The sequence below is a fragment of the Eretmochelys imbricata genome, chromosome 7 (genome assembly GCF_965152235.1).
Source record: "Eretmochelys imbricata isolate rEreImb1 chromosome 7, rEreImb1.hap1, whole genome shotgun sequence".
NCBI lineage: Eukaryota > Metazoa > Chordata > Testudines > Cheloniidae > Eretmochelys > Eretmochelys imbricata.
Window position 1 is genome coordinate 124,706,603 of NC_135578.1, and position 21,012 is coordinate 124,727,614.

Consider the following 21,012-nt stretch of genomic DNA (forward strand, 5'->3'; position numbering starts at 1 on the left):
ACCTGGGGGTGCCCCCGCAAACACACGGCCAGCTAGGCCCTCGTGGCTGGGCAGGTGGGGCCCTGGGCCCGTGCCAGGCACTGATCAGCACTGGTCCACGGCCCCCGGTGCCCCTGGCAGGGCCCCAGTGAGAGGCAGCCAGGAGGGACCTCGCCCCAGGAGCAGCAAATCCCCAGCCAGCCCCATCAATCATTAACAGCCCTGGGCTAAGGCAGCCGTGGGGCAGCAGCTTGGAGTGGGGCAGCAGCTCGGAGCGTGCCCCCAGGCCCTGCGATGGCACAGTCCCGCCGGCTCCTCGCCCCACTCAGGCTGGGGCTGGCAGCATTACGCTGGCGCCCCCTCGGGTGGGGCAGGGGGCTCAGCACCCCCGCCACGCCGGGGACCCGGCTCGACCTGCGGGGCATCTTCTCCCCGCTCACCACCCCCTTCACAGCCCAGGGCGAGGTGGAGCACAGCCAGCTGGAGGAGAACCTGCACCGCTACGCCACGGTCCCCTTCCGAGGTGAGGCCGGCCGGGGGGCCCTGCGGGGGTCGTGCAGCCCAGCACCCCACAGCTCTGCACAGTGGGGTCTGGTTATCCCTGGCGGGCACAGGGTCTGCCCCTGCCCCAGTGCCATTCCCCCACCCTGCCCAATTCCACATGCCCCCCTCCTTCCCCCCACCCCCTCATCCTGCCCCCCACGCTCCCACCCTACCTAATTCCACACACACACACCCCCCAGCCTGCCCTTGTGCCCCTGTGTGTCCCCGCCCTGCCCCACACACCCCCGCCCTGTGTGTGCGCCCCCCACCCTGCTAACCTGCCCCCCGCACTCCAGTCCCGCCCTCTAGGGCTGCGGGGGATTCTGGCTCTGTGTCCCGTTCAGCTCCTGTGGGGCCGGTTAGCCCGGATTGTGGGGCAGCCACCTGGCCACTGGGAGCAGGCCAGAGCCCCCCAGCTCCTGTTGCGAGGGGCCCCCTGAGCCGCCCGGCAGAAGCTCCATGGGGGCGGGGTAACAGGCTCAGCCGAGCAGAACGGGAACCCCCAGCCCCTCCGGACGGGCGCGTTCCCGCCTCACCCCGGCTTGTTACCTGGGGGCAAGCGGGTCAGCGGCACACCTGGGCCTGGAGGGAGCCAGGCCCCTTGGCACAAGGGTGGCCCAGCCCCACCTGGGGCCTGGCTGCGTGGGGGTGGGCGCGGTGCCCCAGCCCATTGAGCAGGAGGGCAAGGAAGGGGCAGGAGGGGTGGGCTTGGCTGGAACTCGCTGCAGGCTCCTGGCCAGGGATCGTGGCCCCACTGGCAGGGTCTGTGCAGCTGGGGTGGGTGGATGCTGCCTGGCTGCGTGGCAGGGGACGGAGCCAGTGGTGGGGAGACTCGCCATCTGGCTCAACGGGCCTCTCAGTCCCCCAAATGGCCCCCACCCACCGACACCCCCAGCCCCCTACATACCAACTTACCAACGGCCCCCACCCTGCCAAAATGGGCCCAACCCCCACCAGCCGCTCCCCGCCCATCCCCTCCAGCTCGCACCCTGCCTAGACCCCAAACAGCTCCCACCCCCCACCAACCCATGCCCCGCCTAACCCCCCAAAACAGCTCCCGCCCCATCTCCCCCACCAGCCCCTGCCACACAGGTAACCTAGCAAGAGCACGTGCTCCAGAGCCGTAAGGAGCATTCTCGGGCCCAGAACAAGCAGGCAGACTCCCCCCCAGTCTGGGGTTTTGGGTGTAATTTTTCCGGCCCCCGGGCTTTGTGCCCTGGCTGGCTGCCCCGCTCGCCCCGTCCTGGGCTCAGTCCTGATGCGCCCAGGCAGACTCCGCGCCCACCCCGCAGGGCTGGCTCCCCAGGCCGGACGAGGCCCTTTGCGCACCCTCAACCCCACTCCCAGAGGGTCGCTCTCCCCCAGCGAGACCCTGCGCGCCCCCTGCTCAGGGCTCCTGCCCCACCGCGTGGCTGGCGTTCGTGGGCCCCCCGGGTGCTGGGCATGGTGCAGGCAGGGCGCTCGGACCACGGTGGCTAGAACTGGCCGAGGGCACTAGGGGACGGAGGGTTTTTCTTTGGGATTGGTCCCCAGTCAGTGCCCAGTCAGACCGGGGCACATGGGGCAGGCTGCTGGCCCCGGCCAGGTTCTAGGCCAAGCCCGGAGCCTGGGTGGCAGCGTCCCGGGACAAGGGGCATGCTGCCTGGCTCGGGCCCCCAGCACACACCTGCTGGTGGGTCAGGGCCAGGTCTCCCACAGCTCGTCCGGGGGCCGAACCGCTGCCTCCGTGCCCGGTCCCACACTCAGCTGGCCCGAGACTCAGCCGCTTCCACTGTCCGGACCCTGCTCGGAGACTCCCAAGCGCAGAGCCCTGCTCCCCTGGCCCCGTGCTCTCCCTGGCCCTGAGACCCAGCAGGGCCAGGTGCTTCCCTCACAATGCCCCCCTGACTGGTGACCCGGGAGGCTGAACAGCTGGGACCCACGCCTGCTCCCCAGGTGCTGTTCTGCCCGGCATGGCCCCGCTGTCCCATGAGCCCCGGCCCCCTGCTCTTGCCTTGCCCTGACCGCAGGCCTATGGGGTCGGCCAGGGCCGCCTGCTGCTGGAAGGTGGCGCTGGCCCTGGGGGCTGCCCTGCTGCTGGGGGCCGGCGCCCTGTTCCTGAGGAGGAGGGACCCCGGGGGGGGCCGCCCGGCGCCGGAGCAGGCTCCGCACTGGATCAGGTCACACTACAGCTGCTTCCCCGAGGAGAGCGAGACAGCAGGGGCAGAGGAGAGGCCCACCGGGCGCCGGGGGGCCGGGCAGCCCCTGGAGGAGGGGGACCAGGGCGCCGAGCGCAGCAGGGAGAGCGGTGCCCCGAGGAGGCGCCTGGCCGAGGCCCTGCTGCTGCGGGCCACCTCCTGCCAGATCAGCCGCCAGGTGGAGGCGGCCAGGCCCAGCCCGAACACGCCCGTCAGCACGGAGGGACCGAGTGCCACGGCAGCTCCCACCCACACGGTCCACTCCAGGCTGGCCCACCGCTGCAGGGACTGAGCCCCGGGCCGGGGCTCCGGTCCCCAGGCTCTGTGCTTCCTGCGCCCACCCCCACAGCAGGGGCAGCGAGCCAGGGCCCTGCCCCCTGCACCCACTGCTACCAGCACAGCAGGGCAAGGAGCAAGCGAGGGGATGCAGCCGCGGGCAGAAGAGCGGGTGTGACGAGTGCCCTGCGTCGGGGCTCTGGGAACATGGTGCCCCTTCCCGGGCAGCTGCAGCCCCGTCTGGGGAGACCGCAGCGTGCCCCCACCAGCAGGCAATAAACTCTTTGTGAGCGTCCCTTGTGGAGTGATTTGTGAGGGGTGCGGAGGGGGGTGAGCAAGTGATGGGGTTCGCGCCCTTGGGGCCCGAGGAGGCCGTGCGCTCTGGCACCTCCCGGCTCTGTGTGTGGGTGGGTGGGTGTGCATGGTCCCTGCCCCTGCTGGGACCCCTGCTTGGCCTCCTTGCCTCGGTGGGGCTCCAGGGCAGGGCCTGAGTTTGGCTGCAGCTCTTAGGGCTACGGTGCCCATGTGGTGCCCCAAAGTGAGGGGGCTCTGTCGAGTCTCCCCTGGGAGGATCCACCTGTCTGGGTGCTAGGCAGTCAGGCCTGGTGGTTGGAGCAGCAGGCGAAGCCAGACGTATGGTCTGGACCCGGCCAAGGGCAGCGCTGAAACAGGGCTCTGGGAACAAACCATGGGTCAGCCTGTGGCCAGGCCTGGTCAGGGCCGTAGGCAGAGTCTGGCCACAGGCTGCAGGTGGGTTGGAGTCACCCCGAGAGGTGGGGGTCAGGATCCAGGGGCAGGGCTGGAGCAGGGTAGGGCAGGGGCAGGGTTGCGGACGGGCTGGCAGCTGAGGGGGTCTGAGGCCGCGAGGCAGCAATGGGGCTCCTGGCTGGGTGGGGGTGTCACCAGACTGGCCTGCGGCTCTGGGGGTCTGTGGAACAGTGGTGCCCGGGGTCACTTGCCCCAGCCCAGGGCTGTCACACGGCTCTGCCCGAGGGGTGTCATGGTAGCTGTGTGGGCAGCCCTTGGCCGGCTGTGGGTTTCGCTGCAGAAATGCCCGCTGGGTCTGCCCAGGAGGGGTCCCCGCGTGTCCCTGGGGGGGCCTGGGCAGGACCCGCATTGAAAGGCTCCAGCGAGGGCACTGGGTGGAAGGACTGTACCAGTCCTCAGCTGGGCTGCAAGGGTGGGTGCCCCTGGAGCTGGGCACCACCCCTATGTGCCCCCCACCCCAGGGCTGGGCACCCTGCCATGCCCCTGCCACCCTGGAGCTGGGCACGATCCCTCATGCAGCCCCCTAACGGGATCTGGGCACTTCACCCCCATCCAGCCCTGCTGGCCCAGCACTGCCCCCCCGGGCCTGGGTCCCGCCTGCCCCTCTGTGCGGGGGGCCGGTCAAGGCCCCCCCCTGGTGCCGGGAGCTCTGGGGCAGCCCAGCGGCCTTGTGCTCTGTCTTGCAGGCTTTGTGGTGCAGGGCTCCAGCGGGGAGTGCCCCTACCTGACGCCCCAGGAGCGGCTGGCCGTGGTGAGCCGCGTGCGCCAAGCCGTGCCCAAGGACAAGCTTCTGCTGGCCGGGTCGGGCTGCGAATGTGAGAGGCAGGGATGGGGGGGGGTCACCGTGGACGTGCCTGGGCGGGTGCCATGGCCACAGGGCCAGGCTCCTGACTCCCCTCCCACCCCCGGGCCAGGGCCCCTTAGTGCTGCACCACCGGCCCCTGCAGCCTGCAGGCTTCGCTCCCCATCTCCCCCCCATGCATCCCCCCCCCAGCCCGGGTTCCGCCCCCCATCCATCCGCCTCCCCCCCCCGGCCCGGGTTCCGCCCCCCCATCCATCCCGCTCCCAGTGCCAGGGCCCAGACCCCTCCATCCCCCCCACTCCCCCGTGCCTGGGCCCGGACCCCTCCGTCCCCCCCACTCCCCAGTGCCTGGGCCCGGACCCCTCCGTCCCCCCCGCCCCCCAGTGCCTGGGCCCGGACCCCTCCGTTCCCCCCGCCCCCCAGTGCCTGGGCCCGGACCCCTCCATCCCCCCCGCTCCCCAGTGCCTGGGCCCGGACCCCTCCGTCCCCCCCGCCCCCCAGTGCCTGGGCCCGGACCCCTCCATCCCCCCCACTCCCCAGTGCCTGGGCCCGGACCCCTCCGTCCCCCCCGCCCCCCAGTGCCTGGGCCCGGACCCCTCCATCCCCCCCACTCCCCAGTGCCTGGGCCCGGACCCCTCCGTCCCCCCCGCCCCCCAGTGCCTGGGCCCTGCACCTGCCCCCGGCTGGGGCCCTGTCCCAGGCCCCATGGCCCCGCGCGATGCTCTGGCGAGGGCCGTGACGTGACCTCCCGCTCGCCCTCCCCTCAGCCACGCAGGGCACCGTTGCGATGACCGTGGGCATGGCCGAGGCGGGCGCTGACGCCGCCCTGGTGGTCACACCCTGCTACTACCGGGGCGCAATGACCAGCGCGGCCCTGATCCACCACTACAGCCAGGTACGGGACGGACCGCAGCCGGGGGGCTGGCTCTGTCTCAGGGACAGCTGGACGGGGGGAGCGGGGGCCCTGCAGTGCTGGGGGAGGGGCCTTTGAACAAAGGGGGAGGGGCTCTGCAGGGGGGGGGCCTACAGGAAGTGGGGCTCTAGGAGGAGACTTGGGGGAAGAAGGGGGGGGCCCTACAGGGGAGGGGCTTGGGGGAGGGCCTCTGCAGAGGGAGGGGCCTATGAGGGGGTGGGGCTAGACTCAAAAAAGGACCCTGGGAGCTCCACTGACCAGGCTGGGGGTGGAGCCGAGGAGTTCAGGGTATGGGACGGAGCTCCAGGCTGGGGCAGGGGGCTGGGATGCGGGAGGGGGTTAGGGCTCCGGCTGGGGGGGTGGGCTCTGGGGTGGGCCCAGGGATGAGGGGTTTGAGGTGCAGGAGGGGGCTCCAGGCTGGGGGTGGAGCCGAGGAGTTCAGAGTATGGGAGAGGGCTCCGGGCTGGGGCAGGGGGCTGGGATGCGGGAGGGGTTAGGGCTCCGGCTGGGGGGGTGGGCTCTGGGGTGGGCCCAGGGATGAGGGGTTTGAGGTGCAGGAGGGGGCTCCAGGCTGGGGGTGGAGCCGAGGAGTTCAGAGTATGGGACGGAGCTCCAGGCTGGGGCAGGGGGTTGGGATGCGGGAGGGGGTTAGGGCTCCGGCTGGGGGGGTGGGCTCTGGGGTGGCCCCAGGGATGAGGGGTTTGAGGTGCAGGAGGGGGCTCCAGGCTGGGGGTGGAGCCGAGGAGTTCAGAGTATGGGACGGAGCTCCAGGCTGGGGCAGGGGGCTGGGATGCGGGAGGGGGTTAGGGCTCCGGCTGGGGGGGTGGGCTCTGGGGTGGCCCCAGGGATGAGGGGTTTGAGGTGCAGGAGGGGGCTCCAGGCTGGGGTGGAGCCGAGGAGTTCAGAGTATGGGACGGAGCTCCAGGCTGGGGCAGGGGGCTGGGATGCGGGAGGGGGTTAGGGCTCCGGCTGGGGGGGTGGGCTCTGGGGTGGGCCCAGGGATGAGGGGTTTGAGGTGCAGGAGGGGGCTCCAGGCTGGGGTGGAGCCGAGGAGTTCAGAGTATGGGAGAGGGCTCCGGGCTGGGGCAGGGGGCTGGGATGCGGGAGGGGGTTAGGGCTCCGGCTGGGGGGGTGGGCTCTGGGGTGGGCCCAGGGATGAGGGGTTTGAGGTGCAGGAGGGGGCTCCAGGCTGGGGGTGGAGCCGAGGAGTTCAGAGTATGGGAGAGGGCTCCGGGCTGGGGCAGGGGGTTGGGATGCGGGAGGGGGTTAGGGCTCCGGCTGGGGGGGTGGGCTCTGGGGTGGCCCCAGGGATGAGGGGTTTGAGGTGCAGGAGGGGGCTCCAGGCTGGGGTGGAGCCGAGGAGTTCAGAGTATGGGAGAGGGCTCCGGGCTGGGGCAGGGGGCTGGGATGCGGGAGGGGTTAGGGCTCCGGCTGGGGGGGTGGGCTCTGGGGTGGCCCCATGGATGAGGGGTTTGAGGTGCAGGAGGGGGCTCCAGGCTGGGGGTGGAGCCGAGGAGTTCAGAGTATGGGACGGAGCTCCAGACTGGGGCAGGGGGCTGGGATGCGGGAGGGGGTTAGGGCTCTGGCTGGGGGGGTGGGCTCTGGGGTGGCCCCAGGGATGAGGGGTTTGAGGTGCAGGAGGGGGCTCCAGGCTGGGGGTGGAGCCGAGGAGTTCAGAGTATGGGAGAGGGCTCCGGGCTGGGGCAGGGGGTTGGGATGCGGGAGGGGGTTAGGGCTCCGGCTGGGGGGGTGGGCTCTGGGGTGGCCCCAGGGATGAGGGGTTTGAGGTGCAGGAGGGGGCTCCAGGCTGGGGGTGGAGCCGAGGAGTTCAGAGTATGGGAGAGGGCTCCGGGCTGGGGCAGGGGCCTGGGATGCGGGAGGGGGTTAGGGCTCCGGCTGGGGGGGTGGGCTCTGGGGTGGCCCCAGGGATGAGGGGTTTGAGGTGCAGGAGGGGGCTCCAGGCTGGGGGTGGAGCCGAGGAGTTCAGAGTATGGGAGAGGGCTCCGGGCTGGGGCAGGGGGCTGGGATGCGGGAGGGGGTTAGGGCTCCGGCTGGGGGGGTGGGCTCTGGGGTGGGCCCAGGGATGAGGGGCTTGAGGTGCAGGAGGGGGCTCCGGGCTGGGGGTGGAGCTGAGGAGTTCAGAGGAGTTCAGGGTTGGGGTGTGGGAGGGGATTTGGGCTCTTGGCTGGGCGTGCGGGTTCCGGGGTGGGGCCAGAAATGAGGGGTTCACGAGGGGGCTCTGGGCTGGGGCAGGAAGTTGGGGTGCAGGGAGTGTGAGGGCTCTGGCTGGGGAGGAGCGGTTTGGGGTGCAGGAGGCTGCTCCGGGCTGGGACTGAGGGATTTGGAGGGCAGGAGCAGGATCAGGGCTGGGGCAGGGAGTTGGGGGGTGGCGGGAGGCTCAGGGGTGCAGGCTCCGGGTGGCACGTACCTCAAAGCAGCTCCCGGAAGCAGCGGCATGTCCCTGCTCTGGCTCCTATGTGGAGACACGGCCAGGTGGCTCTGCGTGCTGCCCCGTCCGCAGGCGCTTCCCCTGCAGCTCCCATTGGCCACAGTTCTTGGAGTCAGCACTTGCAGCGGGGTCAGAGTGCGGAGCCCCCTGGCTGTCCCTATGCGTAGGAGCCGGAGAGGGGACGTGCCGCTGCTTCTGGGAGCCGTGTGGAGCCAGGGCAAGCAGGGAGCTGCCTTAGCCCCACTGCACCGCCGACCAGACTTTTAATGACCCGGATGGCGGTGCCGATCGGAGCCGCCAGGGTCTCTTTTCGACTGGGCGTTCCAGCCGAAAACCGGACACCTGTCAACCCTGCCCCTCAGTGACCGGATGCCTCTCTCCAGGGTGGAGGGGAGCAAAGAGCCCAGTGGCTCTGGGGGTGGGGGGGAAGCTGAGGGAGTGTGACGTGACACGCTACATGCAACACCGTCAGCTCCGTCACCCCCTGGTTTTGGCGACAGGGGCTGAGATTCGGGGAGGGGACGGGAGAGTGAAATTCAGCCCCATTGCTTATGTAGGCCCCACACAAGCCAAAATGGTTGTCGTTTATGTAGGCCCTATGTGAACCAAATTGCCCATTGTTTATGTAGGCCCTACGCTGGTGCGCTGGGTGCAGGGAGGGTGCCTTGCCTAGCAGGGCCTCTTGGCTGGCCGCAGGCTGTGAGGGGTAGGGGCTGTTCCCCTGTCCTACGGGCCCATGCCCAGTGCCCCTCTCGGTGTCCACAGGTGGCAGACGCGTCGCCGATCCCCGTGGTGCTGTACAGCGTCCCATCCAACACCGGCCTGGAGCTGCCCCTGGAGGCCGTGCTCACCCTGTCACAACATCCCAACGTTGTGGGCCTCAAGGACAGCGGGGGGGATGTGAGTGGGGGAGCAGGGGCCATGTCTGAGCCTAGCCACCCTGGGGAGCCCTCACCCCACCGTGCCCGGCTCAGCCCTGTGGGCTCCAGCTTCAGTCAGGGCCTCCCACCCAGGGAGAGGGTGAAACCAGGGGCCCTTCACCCCAGCGCTGGGCCAGGGGCTCGCCTGGCTGACCCAATTCTGGGAGACTGGGGAGGGGCTGAGCGGGCCCTGCTGAGCCTCCTGCCCGGTGTGGGGGGCTCGCTGCACTCTGGTAGGGGGTGAGTCTGGGGCGGCTGTGCTGGGGGCAGCTCGGAGCATCCTGTGGGTCTGGGGCCAGGACAGTGGCTCTGCCAGCCGGGCACCAGCACAGCCCGAGTGGCTGTTGGGTGAGGCCTTCGGACCTGGCTGAGGGCCCCTCACGCTGGGGCCTCCGCACTGGCAGGGCCCAGCCCCCATCGCCCTGCCCCATCCCACTTTCCTCCCCTTAGCAATGCCATCACCGCTTCCTGCAGCCAAAGTGCGTTACAGACACTGACTGACCCCGCACCCAGCAGGTCTCAGGGCCAGCGCCCCCAGCAGACAGGCGGGGAAACTGAGGCACGACACAGTGTGGGGAAGGAACTCTCCCCACTGCCAAGATAAGAACCCAGGAGTCCCCCCACCCCACATACTCTCTCTCTGCCCCTTCCCCCCCAATCCCTGTGGAATCTCCCAGGAGCCGCCTGGGCCCCAGCCACAGGGCTGCTCTGGGGTGGAGCCTGTTACTTAGTGCGGGGGGTGCCACGGGTGGGTTGTTTGTGTAGGGCCTACCCAGTAGGGTAGCGGCGCTAGGCTGGTTTGCTTGGTGGCCTAGTGTGTGCCCTGACAGACCATCTGGCCTTCTGGAGCCTGCCCAGCTCACGGTGCCCACAGCTCCATGGTGCTTGGGGGCTGTGGGCACTCGGGGCGTTCCTGGCTCCCGGCAGGACGCGCTGTGTCTCCCCAGATTACCCGGCTGGGGCTGATTGTCCACAAGACCCGGACGGAGGAGTTCCAGGTGCTGGTGGGGTCGGCTGGCTTCCTGCTGGCTGGCTACGCCATAGGTACGGGCAGCCTCTCCGCTGCCGTGGTTTAACCGGGCCCCCGCAGGGGGATGTATTGGGGCTTCGGGGGTATGGGCAGTGTTGGCTACAGCCAGCTGGGGGAGGGGGGGCGGGGGGGGATGTGGGTTGGGGGGGCAGGATGTGCAGGTATTGGGGCAGGTTGGGTAAATTGGGTTGGGGTACCAGGGAAGGGGTTGGGGTGCAGGGGGTATGATAGGGTGCAGGTTGTGGGGGTGTGGAGGGGATGGGTTGCTGGGGGGATCATCGGGGGTAGGGTGCAGGTTGTGGGGGTGTGGAGGGGGTGGGGTGCTGGGGGGATCATCGGGGGTAGGGTGCAGGATGTGGGGGTGTGGAGGGGGTTGCGGTGGTGGAGGGAGGATGGGGGGCAGGGTGCAGGATGGGGGGGTACAGAAGGGGTGGGGTGCTGGGGGAGGATGGGGGCAGAATGTGGGGGTCCAGGAGGGCAGATGGGGGGCAGGGGGCAGGATGTGGGGGTACAGAGGGCATGGGGTGCTGGGGGAGAGGTTGGGGTCCCAGATGGTGGCCAGGCCCTGGGTGCTCTGCTCTCTGCCCTCCAGGCGCCTGTGGGGGTGTGTGTGCCCTCGCCAACGTGCTGGGAGCCCCGCTCTGCCAGCTGGAGCACCTGTGCCAGGAGGGACGCTGGCAGGAGGCCCGGGCCTTGCAGCTCCGGCTCATTGAGCCCAACGCAGCGGTAAGAGACGTTCCCGGGCTGGGGGATACGGGGCACTTTTCGGCACAGCCCAGCGCAGGGCAGACCCCCCTGGCCTCCAGGGCTCAGGGCAGAGCAGCTCCCAGGGGCGCAAGAGAGCAGGACTCAGGTTTTCCTTGGAGTGTTGTGTAGGCAGCAGGTCGGGAGTGAGGGGCACCGGCAGAGCTGGGTGGGGGGCAGGGCTGGGCTAGCAGGGGGCTGCGGGTCGGGAGTGAGGGGCACCGGCAGGGCTGGGGGGGCAGGGCTGGGCTAGCAGGGGGCTGCGGGTAAGGAGTGAGGGGCACCAGCAGGGCTGGGCTAACAGGGGTCTATGGGTCGGGAGTGAGGGGCACTGGCAGAGCTGGGGGGGCAGGGCTGGGCTAGCAGGGGGCTGCAGGTCAGGAGTGAGGGGCACCGGCAGAGCTGGGGGGGGCAGGGCTGGGCTAGCAGGGGGCTGCAGGTTGGGAGTGAGGGGCACCAGCAGAGCTGGGGGGGGCAGGGTTGGGCTAGCAGGGGGCTGCGGGTCGGGAGTGAGGGGCACCGGCAGGGCTGGGCTAACAGGGGTCTATGGGTCGGGAGTGAGGGGCACCGGCAGAGCTGGGGGGGCAGGGCTGGGGTAGCAGGGGGCTGCGGGTCGGGAGTGAGGGGCACCGGCAGGGCTGGGCTAACAGGGGTCTATGGGTTGGGAGTGAGGGGCACCGGCAGAGCTGGGGGGGCAGGGCTGGGCTAGCAGGGGGCTGTGGGTCGGGAGTGAGGGGCACCGGCAGAGCTGGGGGGGGCAGGGCTGGGCTAGCAGGGGGCTGCAGGTTGGGAGTGAGGGGCACCAGCAGAGCTGGGGGGGGGGGCAGGGTTGGGCAAGCAGCGGGCTGCGGGTCGGGAGTGAGGGGCACCGGCAGGGCTGGGCTAACAGGGGTCTATGGGTCGGGAGTGAGGGGCACCGGCAGAGCTGGGGGGGCAGGGCTGGGGTAGCAGGGGGCTGCGGGTCGGGAGTGAGGGGCACCGGCAGGGCTGGGCTAACAGGGGTCTATGGGTCGGGAGTGAGGGGCACCGGCAGAGCTGGGGGGACAGGGCTGGGGTAGCAGGGGGCTGTGGGTCGGGAGTGAGGGGCACCGGCAGAGCTGGGGGGGGCAGGGCTGGGCTAGCAGGGGGCTGCAGGTTGGGAGTGAGGGGCACCAGCAGAGCTGGGGGGGGCAGGGTTGGGCTAGCAGGGGGCTGCGGGTCGGGAGTGAGGGGCACCGGCAGGGCTGGGCTAACAGGGGTCTATGGGTCGGGAGTGAGGGGCACCGGCAGAGCTGGGGGGGCAGGGCTGGGGTAGCAGGGGGCTGTGGGTCGGGAGTGAGGGGCACCAGCAGAGCTGGGGGGGGCAGGGCTGGGCTAGCAGGGGGCTGCGGGTTGGGAGTGAGGGGCACCAGCAGAGCTGGGCTAACAGGGGTCTATGGGTCGGGAGTGAGGGGCACGGGCAGAGCTGGGGGGACAGGGCTGGGGTAGCAGGGGGCTGTGGGTCGGGAGTGAGGGGCACCGGCAGAGCTGGGGGGGGCAGGGCTGGGCTAGCAGGGGGCTGCAGGTTGGGAGTGAGGGGCACCAGCAGAGCTGGGGGGGGGCAGGGTTGGGCTAGCAGCGGGCTGCGGGTCGGGAGTGAGGGGCACCGGCAGGGCTGGGCTAACAGGGGTCTATGGGTCGGGAGTGAGGGGCACGGGCAGAGCTGGGGGGACAGGGCTGGGGTAGCAGGGGGCTGTGGGTCGGGAGTGAGGGGCACCGGCAGAACTTTGTTGCCCACCTGGCCCTATTACACTTACACATTCATGAGCCCTCTGCTCCCCATTTCCAGCAATCCCGCTGCATGGCAGGGTCTGGGTGCCTGGGAGTGGCAGGGGAGGTGGGGAGATGCCCCCAGCCCCAAGGCAGAGGGCAGCCTGCCAGGCTGGGCTGGAGGCCAAGCGCGGGCAGGATGCCCAGTGCCTCCCCTTCCCTGGTGGGAAGTGCCTGGAACAGTGTGTGCTCTGGCTCCAGCGCGGCCCTGCTCCCCCAGCCCCCCCGGGCTCCTGAACTCCCCTCTGTCCATGGGAACCCTGGTGTCCTGCCCAGCTACACCCCCCACTCGGGCTTCCCAGCCCAGGATCCGTCCCCCACGCCTTCAGCTCCGCTGCCGGGTCCCTATGCTGGGGGAGGGCCAGGCCAGTATCTGGTGTATGAAACCAAATAGCCCAGGAGACTGGAGCAGCTGCCCTCACTCCTGGGAGGGGCTCCTGCTGGGCCCGGGGGCCCTGCCCTGGGGGCTCCCGGTGAGACCGGTCCCTGGGCTCTTCCCTAGGCACTGCCTGCTGCTGTTGGAGCTGCTGAAAGCTCCGGCCTCAGGGAGCTGCCAGGCCGGGGGCTCTGGGGCCAAGGGGCAGCCTGGCCGGGGGCTCTCAGGGCAGACTGGAGCTAGGCAGAAGGCAGGTGACTGCTGTGATATGGTGCTCCCCTCCCAGCTCTGCCAATGCCCCTCGGGCCTGACCCCCTGCTGCACCAGCCTAGGCCTCTCCCCCGAACAGGCGGCCGCACTGTGCCGGGCATCAGCCACGCGCTCCCCGAGCATCCCACTGCCTCCAGCAGACAAGCTGCGTCCTGCTTGGCCTCCCTGACAGACACGTGCTGGCCCAGGCCAGCTGGGCTGGAGTCAGGAGTCACCAGGGCAGGCGCCCTGCTCCCTGGAGCCCAACCCAGCCCCAGCTGAGATGCTTTCGCCCTAGGCCTCCCCAGCGCCCCGGGACCTGGCCGGGCTGCAGGCAGGGGGCAGAGAGGGGCAGGGCATGGAGGGGGGACAGCTGAGGGTGTAGCGCCCAGAGGCGGGGCGGGGGGACAGGCCAGCCTCTCACCATGTCTCTGGCACCTGCAGGTCACCCGCAAGTTTGGGATCCCGGCGCTCAAGCAGGCCATGGAGTGGTTCGGGTACCACGGCGGGCCGTGTCGCGCCCCCCTGCGCCCGCTGAGCGAGGCCCAGCTGGAGGAGCTGCACAGAGACTTTAGCATCAATGGCTGGCTGTGAGGGGGGGAGGGGAACGGGGGTCCTCACTCCTCCCCCCTCACTGGCACCTTCCCTCTCTCTGCTTCCCCAGGAGTCCCCAAGCCCCTCATGGCACCCAGCCTCCTCCCCAGGGCAGGAGTGCAGCCCCCGCCCAGCCCCAAACCTCGCTGCCTGACACCTAGAGCTAGCCAAGGGGGCGCAGTCCTTCCCCCCACAAGCCCCCTGCCATGGGGCAGAGCGGAGCCCCAGGCCTCAGCAACATGGTGGATACCCAGGTCTCTCAAGCCCCCCACCCGGAGAGGCCTGGCTGGGCTTCCTGCCAGCTCGGCCCCCTCCCACGCCCCAGGCTGCTCTGCTCTCAGGGCCACATTCACCCCTGGCCACCAGGGCGTCTGGCTCAGCCCCTGCTCTGGGACAGGCCCGGGGAACAGGGCCCCGCAGGGCCGTGGGGTCAGCCGGGAAGGGAAACGCCCATTGCAGGCCATGGTTCCCGGTGGGGTGGTGGGATGGACCCGGCGCAGGGGGCAGCCCAGCTCGGCTTTCACTAGCTAACATGGTGCCAGAGGCATTGCCCCAGCCCCTAACCCCCGCACTGCCCGATGCCGTCGCTCTCGGGCGAACCATCTCCAGCGTGCTGTGGGGCCAGCCAGCCCCTTGCAGCAGCAGCAGGGGGGGATGCCTGCTCCATCCCTCTCCCCAACTTCCCTCGCCCAGCCCCAGTGCCCCGCAGATCTCAGCTCTCCGGGGGTCAGAGTCTAGGAAGAGGCTGCTGCCCCATGGCAAGGGGCATCGCTAGCCCTGGCCTCTGGTGGGATCCCACCAGCTGCTGGCCCCGGCTGAGCTGTGCCGGCTCAGAAGAGCAGAGTGGGGGCTGCACAGGACCCAGCCAGGACCCTGCCGACCAGGGAGAGCCCTGAGGGCGGCTGTGACCTTGGCAGTGCTGGAGCCGGGCAGCCCCGGGCGCGTTTTAACTGCTGTAAGGTGGGAGTGGGGAGGGGCAGTGTCCCTGGTGCACCCTGAGCTGTCAATAAAGCCCTGGCGTCCGCACTGCGCCTGCCTCCGCCCTCCTCCCTCACAGAAAGTGGAACGGCCCCTGTGGCCTGGGGGCGCCTCGGCAGCTGGTGGGGGGCAGTCGGGCATTATCCTCTCCCAGCAGGGGTGCTGTAGGGGCTCCCGACAGGAACATGGGGGCTTGGGCACGACTGCAGGTGGACTGCCCGCAGGGCAGGCACGAACCAGCTCCCAGGGAGGGGCAGGGCCAGCCAGCGTGGGCGCACAGAGAGGGCTCTGCCAGCGTATCCGTGCCCTGCCCCTGGCACCTGGGCATGCTGCCCTTTCCCCCCTGGAGCTGGGGTGTAGCACCACCCCGGGAAAGCCAAGGCCCTGCCCCCTGACCAGTGCCCCTCCCCACTGCAGCAATGAGTGGCTGGCCAGCAACGTGGGGCACCCAGAGCCCAGTGCCAGCAGGCAGAGCTGGACAAGGACACGAGAAGCTTGTGCCAAGTCTCTGAACGGGTCCTCGGCGGGACCCCGCCCCCGCCTGCAGAGTCACTGCTCCTGGGCCCCACGTGCCTTTGTTCCAGGGCTTTGGGGGGCTGCAGATGGATTTGGGCATGTGCTAGGTGGGAGGTGTCACGGAGTGTGGAGGAGTCAGGGGCCTGCACCCCTCTTCCTGGGATTCACCGTGACTCTCAGCCAGCCAGTAAAGCGGAAGGTTTATTGGACAATAGGAACACAGTCCAAAACAGAGCTTGTGGGTACCACCAGGACCCCTCAGTCAAGTCCTTCTGGGGGGCAGGGAGCTTGGACCCCAGCCCTGGGGTTCCCTGTTTTCTACCACCCAGCCCGAAACTGAAACCAAACCTCCCCCCAGCAGGCTCCCTCCTGCAGCCTTTGTCCAGTTTCCCAGCAGAGGTGTTACCTCCCCCTCCCCGTCCTGGCTCAGGTAACAGGCTCTCAGGTCTCCCATCCCCAGGGAAACTCCCCTGCCACATTCCCAGGTCAACATTCCCCACTCCCTGCTGCATCACATCTCTGAGCGGGGTCACTACGACTAGTGATCTGGGGAAGTTCGGGGCCCCCGCTCCGGGACAGCACATCCGCTATCAGGTTGGCACTTCCCTTCACGTGGACCACGTCCATGTGATCATCCTGCAGGAGCAGGCTCCATCTCAGGAGCTTGGCGTTGGCTCCTTTCATCTGGTGCAGCCAGGTCAGGGGAGAGTGGGCGGTGTAGACGGTGAAGTGTCGCCCAAAGAGATAGGGCTCTAGTTTCTTGAGGGCCCACACCATGGCCAGGCACTCCTTCTCGATGGCCGCATAGTGTTGCTCCCGGGGTAGCAACTTCTTGCTCAGGTACATGACGGGGTGTCTCTCCCCCTTTTCATCCTCCTGCATTAACACCACCCCCAGTCCCGTGTCCGAGGCATCGGTGAACACCACAAAGGGCTTGTCAAAGTCTGGGTTTGCCAGAACTGGGCCACTGACCAGAGCCTCCTTCAGCGCCCGGAAAGCCTCCTGGCACTGCTCGGTCCAGACCACCTTGTCTGGCTTCCCCTTCTTGCATAGCTCCGTGATGGGGGTGGCTATGGCGCTAAAGTGGGGCTTAAATCTTCGGTAGTATCCTGCCATCCCAATAAAGGCTTGGACCTGCTTTTTGGTGTGGGGAGCGGGCCAGTCTCTGATCACCTCCACCTTGGCTGGTTCCGGCTTTAGGCGGCCGCTCCCCACCCGATGGCCCAGGTAAGATACTTCAGCCATCCCCACCTTGCACTTCTCCGCTTTTACAGTAAGCCCAGCCCAGCCCCCTGGAGTCGGTCCAGCGCTTGTCTAACCTGGGACACGTGGTCCTCCCAGATCTGGCTAAAGACACAGATGTCATCAATATACGCCACGGCAAAACTCTCCATCCCCCTCAGGAGCTGGTCCACTAGGCGCTGGAAGGTGGCCGGCGCTCCCTTGAGGCCGAAAGGCAGGGTCAGGAACTCATAGAGCCCCAGAGGGGTGATAAAGGCCGATTTCAGCCGGGCATCTGCATCCAGCGGCACTTGCAAGTAGCCCTTTGTAAGGTCCATGGTGGTAAAGTATCGAGCTCCTCCCAGGTTGTTGAGGAGCTCATCAGGCCTGGGCATGGGGTAGGCATCAGATAAAGTGATGGCATTCAGCTTCCGATAGTCCACACAGAACCGGACCAACCCGTCCTTTTTGGGGACCAGCACCACCGGCGAGGCCCAAGGGCTGGCCGATGGCTGGATCACCCCCAAAGCCAGCATGTCCCGGACCTCTCTTTCCAGGTCCTGAGCAGTTTTCCCTGTGACTCGGAAAGGGGGAGCATCTTATTGGCGGGTGCGACCCTGTTTGCACCCGGTGGACAGTCAGATTAGTGCGTCCAGGCTGGTTGGAAAACAGCTGGCGGTACGGATGCAGCACCCCCCTGACCTCAGCTTGCTGGGCAGGGGTTAGCTGATCTGAGAGGGGAATTGTTTCCAGGGGGGAACTAGCTCTGGTCCCAGGGAATAGATCTACTAAAGGGTCATCTCCCTGTTCCTCCCACTGTCCACACACGGCCAACACCACATTCCCCCTGGCATAATATGGCTTCATCATATTCACATGGTACACCCGGCGGTGGTGCGCCCGGTTCGACAGCTCCACCACATAGTTTACCTCGTTTAGCTGCTTGACAACCTTGAAAGGGCCCTCCCAGGCGGCCTGTAGTTTGTTCTTTCTCACGGGGATGAGAACTGTCACCGGATCCCCAGTGGCGTAGGCCCGGGCCCGCGCCGTGCGGTCATACCAGACCTTCTGCTTCTTCTGGGCTCTGGCCAGATTCTCCCTGGCCAGGCCCATGAGTTCAGCCAGTCTCTCTCGGAAGATCAGGACATACTCCACCACTGACTCTCCATCGGGAGTGGCCTTCCCTTCCCACTCGTCTCTCATCAGGTCCAGGGGGCCCCTCACCCTCCTTCCATATAACAGTTCGAAAGGTGAAAATCCGGTAGACTCCTGGGGCACCTCCCTGTACGCGAACAGCAGGTGAGGTAAGTACTTGTCCCAATCCTGCGGGTGCTGGTTCATAAAGGTTTTCAGCATCATCTTTAGCATCCCGTTGAACCTCTCCACGAGCCTGTTGGATTGGGGGTGATACGCTGAGGCCCAGTTGTGCTGGACCCCACATTTCTCCCACAAACTCCGGAGCGGGGCCGACACGAAGTTGGACCCTTGGTCTGTCAAGACTTCCTTGGGGAACCCCACTCGGCTGAAAATGGTCAGGAGCGCATCGGCCACGGTGTCTGCTTCAATGGAAGCTAATGGCACTGCCTCGGGGTAGCGGGTGGCAAAATCTACCACCCCCAGAATGTATTTCTTCCCCGACTGGGTCGTCTTGCTAAGAGGTCCCACTATGTCCTTGGCCACCTTCTGGAAAGGCTCCTCTATGATGGGCAAAGGTTTCAAAGGTGCTTTCCCCTTGTCCCGGGCCTTCCCCACCCTCTGACAGGGGTCACAGGATCGGCAATACTGCCGGACCGTGGTAAAGACCACGAGCCAGTAAAAGTTCTGTAGCAACCTCTGCCGGGTGCGCCGGATTCCCTGGTGGCCTGAGAGGGGGATGTCATGGGCCAGGTACGGTAGCTTGCGGCGATACTTCTGGGGGACCACCAGCTGCCTCCTGATCCCACAGGACTCCACTTCCCCGGGGGAGCCCATTCTCGGTACAGGAACCCCTTCTCCCACAGGAACCTCTCCTGGCAGCCTCTCCTCATGGTCCGTACCACACCCAGGTGGGCCAGGTCCCTGAGCTTCCGCAAGGAGGGATCTTTCCTCAACTTGGCCTGGAACTCAGCGTCTGGGGAAGGGATGGGATCCGGCTCCCTCTCATTGGCCGGGTCTGAGGCCACAGCCTCTCTGAGCCGTGCCCCTCAGCGCTCCCTCCCCACCCGGGTAGGGTCCTGCGCCTCCGGTGTGATACTCTCCCCGAGATCAGGGCGCAGTGCTCCTCGCTGGCTCTGGCTACGGGTCACAACCAGGGAGGTCTGGGGTTTGCTTGGCCAGCCCTCTAGGTCCCCCCACCCCCATCAAAACCTCGGTGGGCAAATGGTGGTGCACCCCCCCATCCTTGGGGCCCTCCTTGGCCCCCCATTTCAGGTGTACCCTTGCCACGGGCACCTTAAATGGGGTCCCGCCCACCCCTGTCAGAGGCAGGTAGGTGTTGGGCACCACCTGATCTGGGGCCACCACCTCAGGCCGGGCCAGCGTCACCTCCGCGCCCGTATCCCAGTATCCATTGACCTTCCTCCCATCCACCTCCAGGGGAACAAGGCACTCTCTCCGGAGGGACAGCCCTGCGCCCATCCCGTAAACCAAGAACCCTGAGTCCAGAGCCTCCAGCCCTCTGGCGGAGCTGGCCGGCGGTACTCTTCCCTCCCGAGCAGGTGGTAAGCTGGCAGCCCCCCTTTCCTTGGCCCTCTGCCCCTCGTCCAGCTGGGTCCCTACCCAGTTAACCCTGGGTAGGTTGAGTCTGCTCAGTTTGTCCCTGAGCCCGGGGCACTGGGTCCATACGTGGCCTCTCTGGCCACAGTGATAGCAGCTCAGGTCACGTTGGTCCCCTCGAGCGGGTCGGAGGGGCCCGACGCCAGGCGTTCCCCTTGGGAGGGGGTTCTCCCTATTTCCCCGCTGGGAGGCCCCATGGTGACTCTCTCTCTGCATCGGGGGGGGGCCTGTTCTTTTGGGACTCCTCCCTGCTACCCCCTGACCGACTGTTCACAAACTCGTCGGCCAGCTGCCCTGCGTGCTGGGGGTTCTCGAGCTTTTTGTCCACCAACCACAGCCTCAGGTCGGAAGGGCACTGTTCATACAGTTGCTCCAGTACGATTAGGTCAAGCAGGTCCTCTTTAGCTTGGGCCCCAGCTGTCCACTTGCGGGCATATCCCTGCATCCGGTTGACCAGTTGTAGGTAGGTGACCTCAGGCGTTTTACGCTGACTCCGGAACCTTCTCCGGTACATCTCGGGGGTCAGCCCAAACTCACGGAGCAGGGCCTGTTTGAACAGTTCATAGTCCCCTGCCTCCGGCCCTGTCATCCGGCTGTACACCTCCACGGCTTTGGGTCCAGTCAGCGGGTGAGGAACTGGAGCCTGTCTTCAGGGTCAACCCTGTGCATCTCGCAGGCTTACTCAAAGGCCGTCAGAAAGCTATCTATGTCCTCCCCCTCCTTCCTCTGGGCCAGGAAGCACTTATCAAAGCTCCTTGCAGTCTTGGGTCCCCCCGCACTCACCGCAGCCGGGGCCCCACTGCTCCGCAGCCTGGCCAGCCCCAGTTCATGCTGGCTCTGTTTCTCCTTCTCCTCCTGCTCATGCTGACACTGCTTGTTATGATCCTCCAGCTCCCTGATTTTCATCTCCCTCTCCCATTCCAGCCGCCTCCGCTCCAGGAATGGGGAGCTCCGCCGGGAGGATCCCCTGCTGGCTGCCGGGATCAGGGTGCCCTCAGTATTCGCTGGGCTTCCCCCAACCCCTCCCCTAGGCATAGGTAGGAAAGATCTTGGGATGTCCTTGGCAGCAGTCTGACCCCTCCCAGCCCGGTCAGGCCCAAGGGTCCACGCTGCATCCACCGGGCGGCTTCCCTCAGGGACAGGGATCAGGTCATCCAAGAGATTCTTCTCCTCCAATTGGACAATCAGCTGTTCCTTGGTGGACCTCCCAATGCACAGCCCCCTCTGCCTGCACAGCTCGACGAAGTCGCTCTTAAGGCATTTAGCGTACATCTCCCTGCTGGCCACTCGCAGGCCGGGCAGCTTTCTACGGTTTCCAGGAAAAACGCTTCGTGTGCCAGTCCTTCTTGAGGTCACCACCTCTTTGCCAAGATCGAGCTGCAGACTCCTCCGCCCCTGGGACCGCTCGCTGCAATCCCCTGGGGGACCCTGTTACTGCAAAAGTCCTTCTCTCTGGTCACACACTCCCAGGGGTTAACCGCCCCCCGAAACCGTCTCTCTCTGAATCTTCAGCACGCCTGGTCCCCGTCAATTCCCCTTCGTTTTACTGTTCCCCAGTCACTTACTGCAGAAAATGCCGTTCACGGGGTGCAGTAGATCCCACCTCTGCCACCAGTTGTCACGGAGTGTGGGGGAGTCCAGGCCCTGCACCCCTCTTCCTGGGATCCACTGAGACTCTCAGCCAGCCAGTAAAGCGGAAGGTTTATTGGACAATAGGAACACAGTCTAAAACAGAGCTTGTGGGTACAACCAGGACCCCTCAGTCAAGTCCTTCTGGGGGGCAGGGAGCCAAGACCCCAGCCCTGGGGTTCCTTGTGTTCCAGCACCCAGCCCTAAACTGAAACCAAAAACCCACCAAGCAGGCTCTCTCCTGCAGCCTCTGTTCACATTCCTGTGCAGAGGTGTTACCTTCCCCTCCCGCTCCTGGCTCAGGTT

The 21,012-nt window shown here is 67.4% G+C and overlaps 1 protein-coding gene across 1 annotated transcript; it reads left to right on the forward strand.

Moving 5' to 3' along the window:
- Positions 1–273: 273 nt before the first annotated feature.
- Positions 274–13,608, forward strand: HOGA1 (4-hydroxy-2-oxoglutarate aldolase 1). The gene is made up of 7 exons (XM_077823051.1): positions 274–502; positions 4,430–4,558; positions 5,313–5,440; positions 8,673–8,807; positions 9,775–9,871; positions 10,450–10,583; positions 13,459–13,608. The coding sequence occupies exons 1-7, from the start codon at positions 274–276 to the stop codon at positions 13,606–13,608; spliced, it is 1,002 nt and encodes a 333-aa protein (XP_077679177.1).
- Positions 13,609–21,012: the final 7,404 nt, after the last annotated feature.

What these genes read in the sequence shown, in the direction of transcription:
- HOGA1 (XM_077823051.1), top strand. Translation starts at nt 274, where the DNA reads ATGGCACAGTCCCGCCGGCTCCTCGCCCCACTCAGGCTGGGGCTGGCA. An exon ending in CGCCACGGTCCCCTTCCGAG is followed by an intron (nt 503 to 4,429) that starts GTGAGGCCGGCC and finishes TCTGTCTTGCAG; the next exon opens with GCTTTGTGGTGCAGGGCTCC. An exon ending in TCATTGAGCCCAACGCAGCG is followed by an intron (nt 10,584 to 13,458) that starts GTAAGAGACGTT and finishes TGGCACCTGCAG; the next exon opens with GTCACCCGCAAGTTTGGGAT.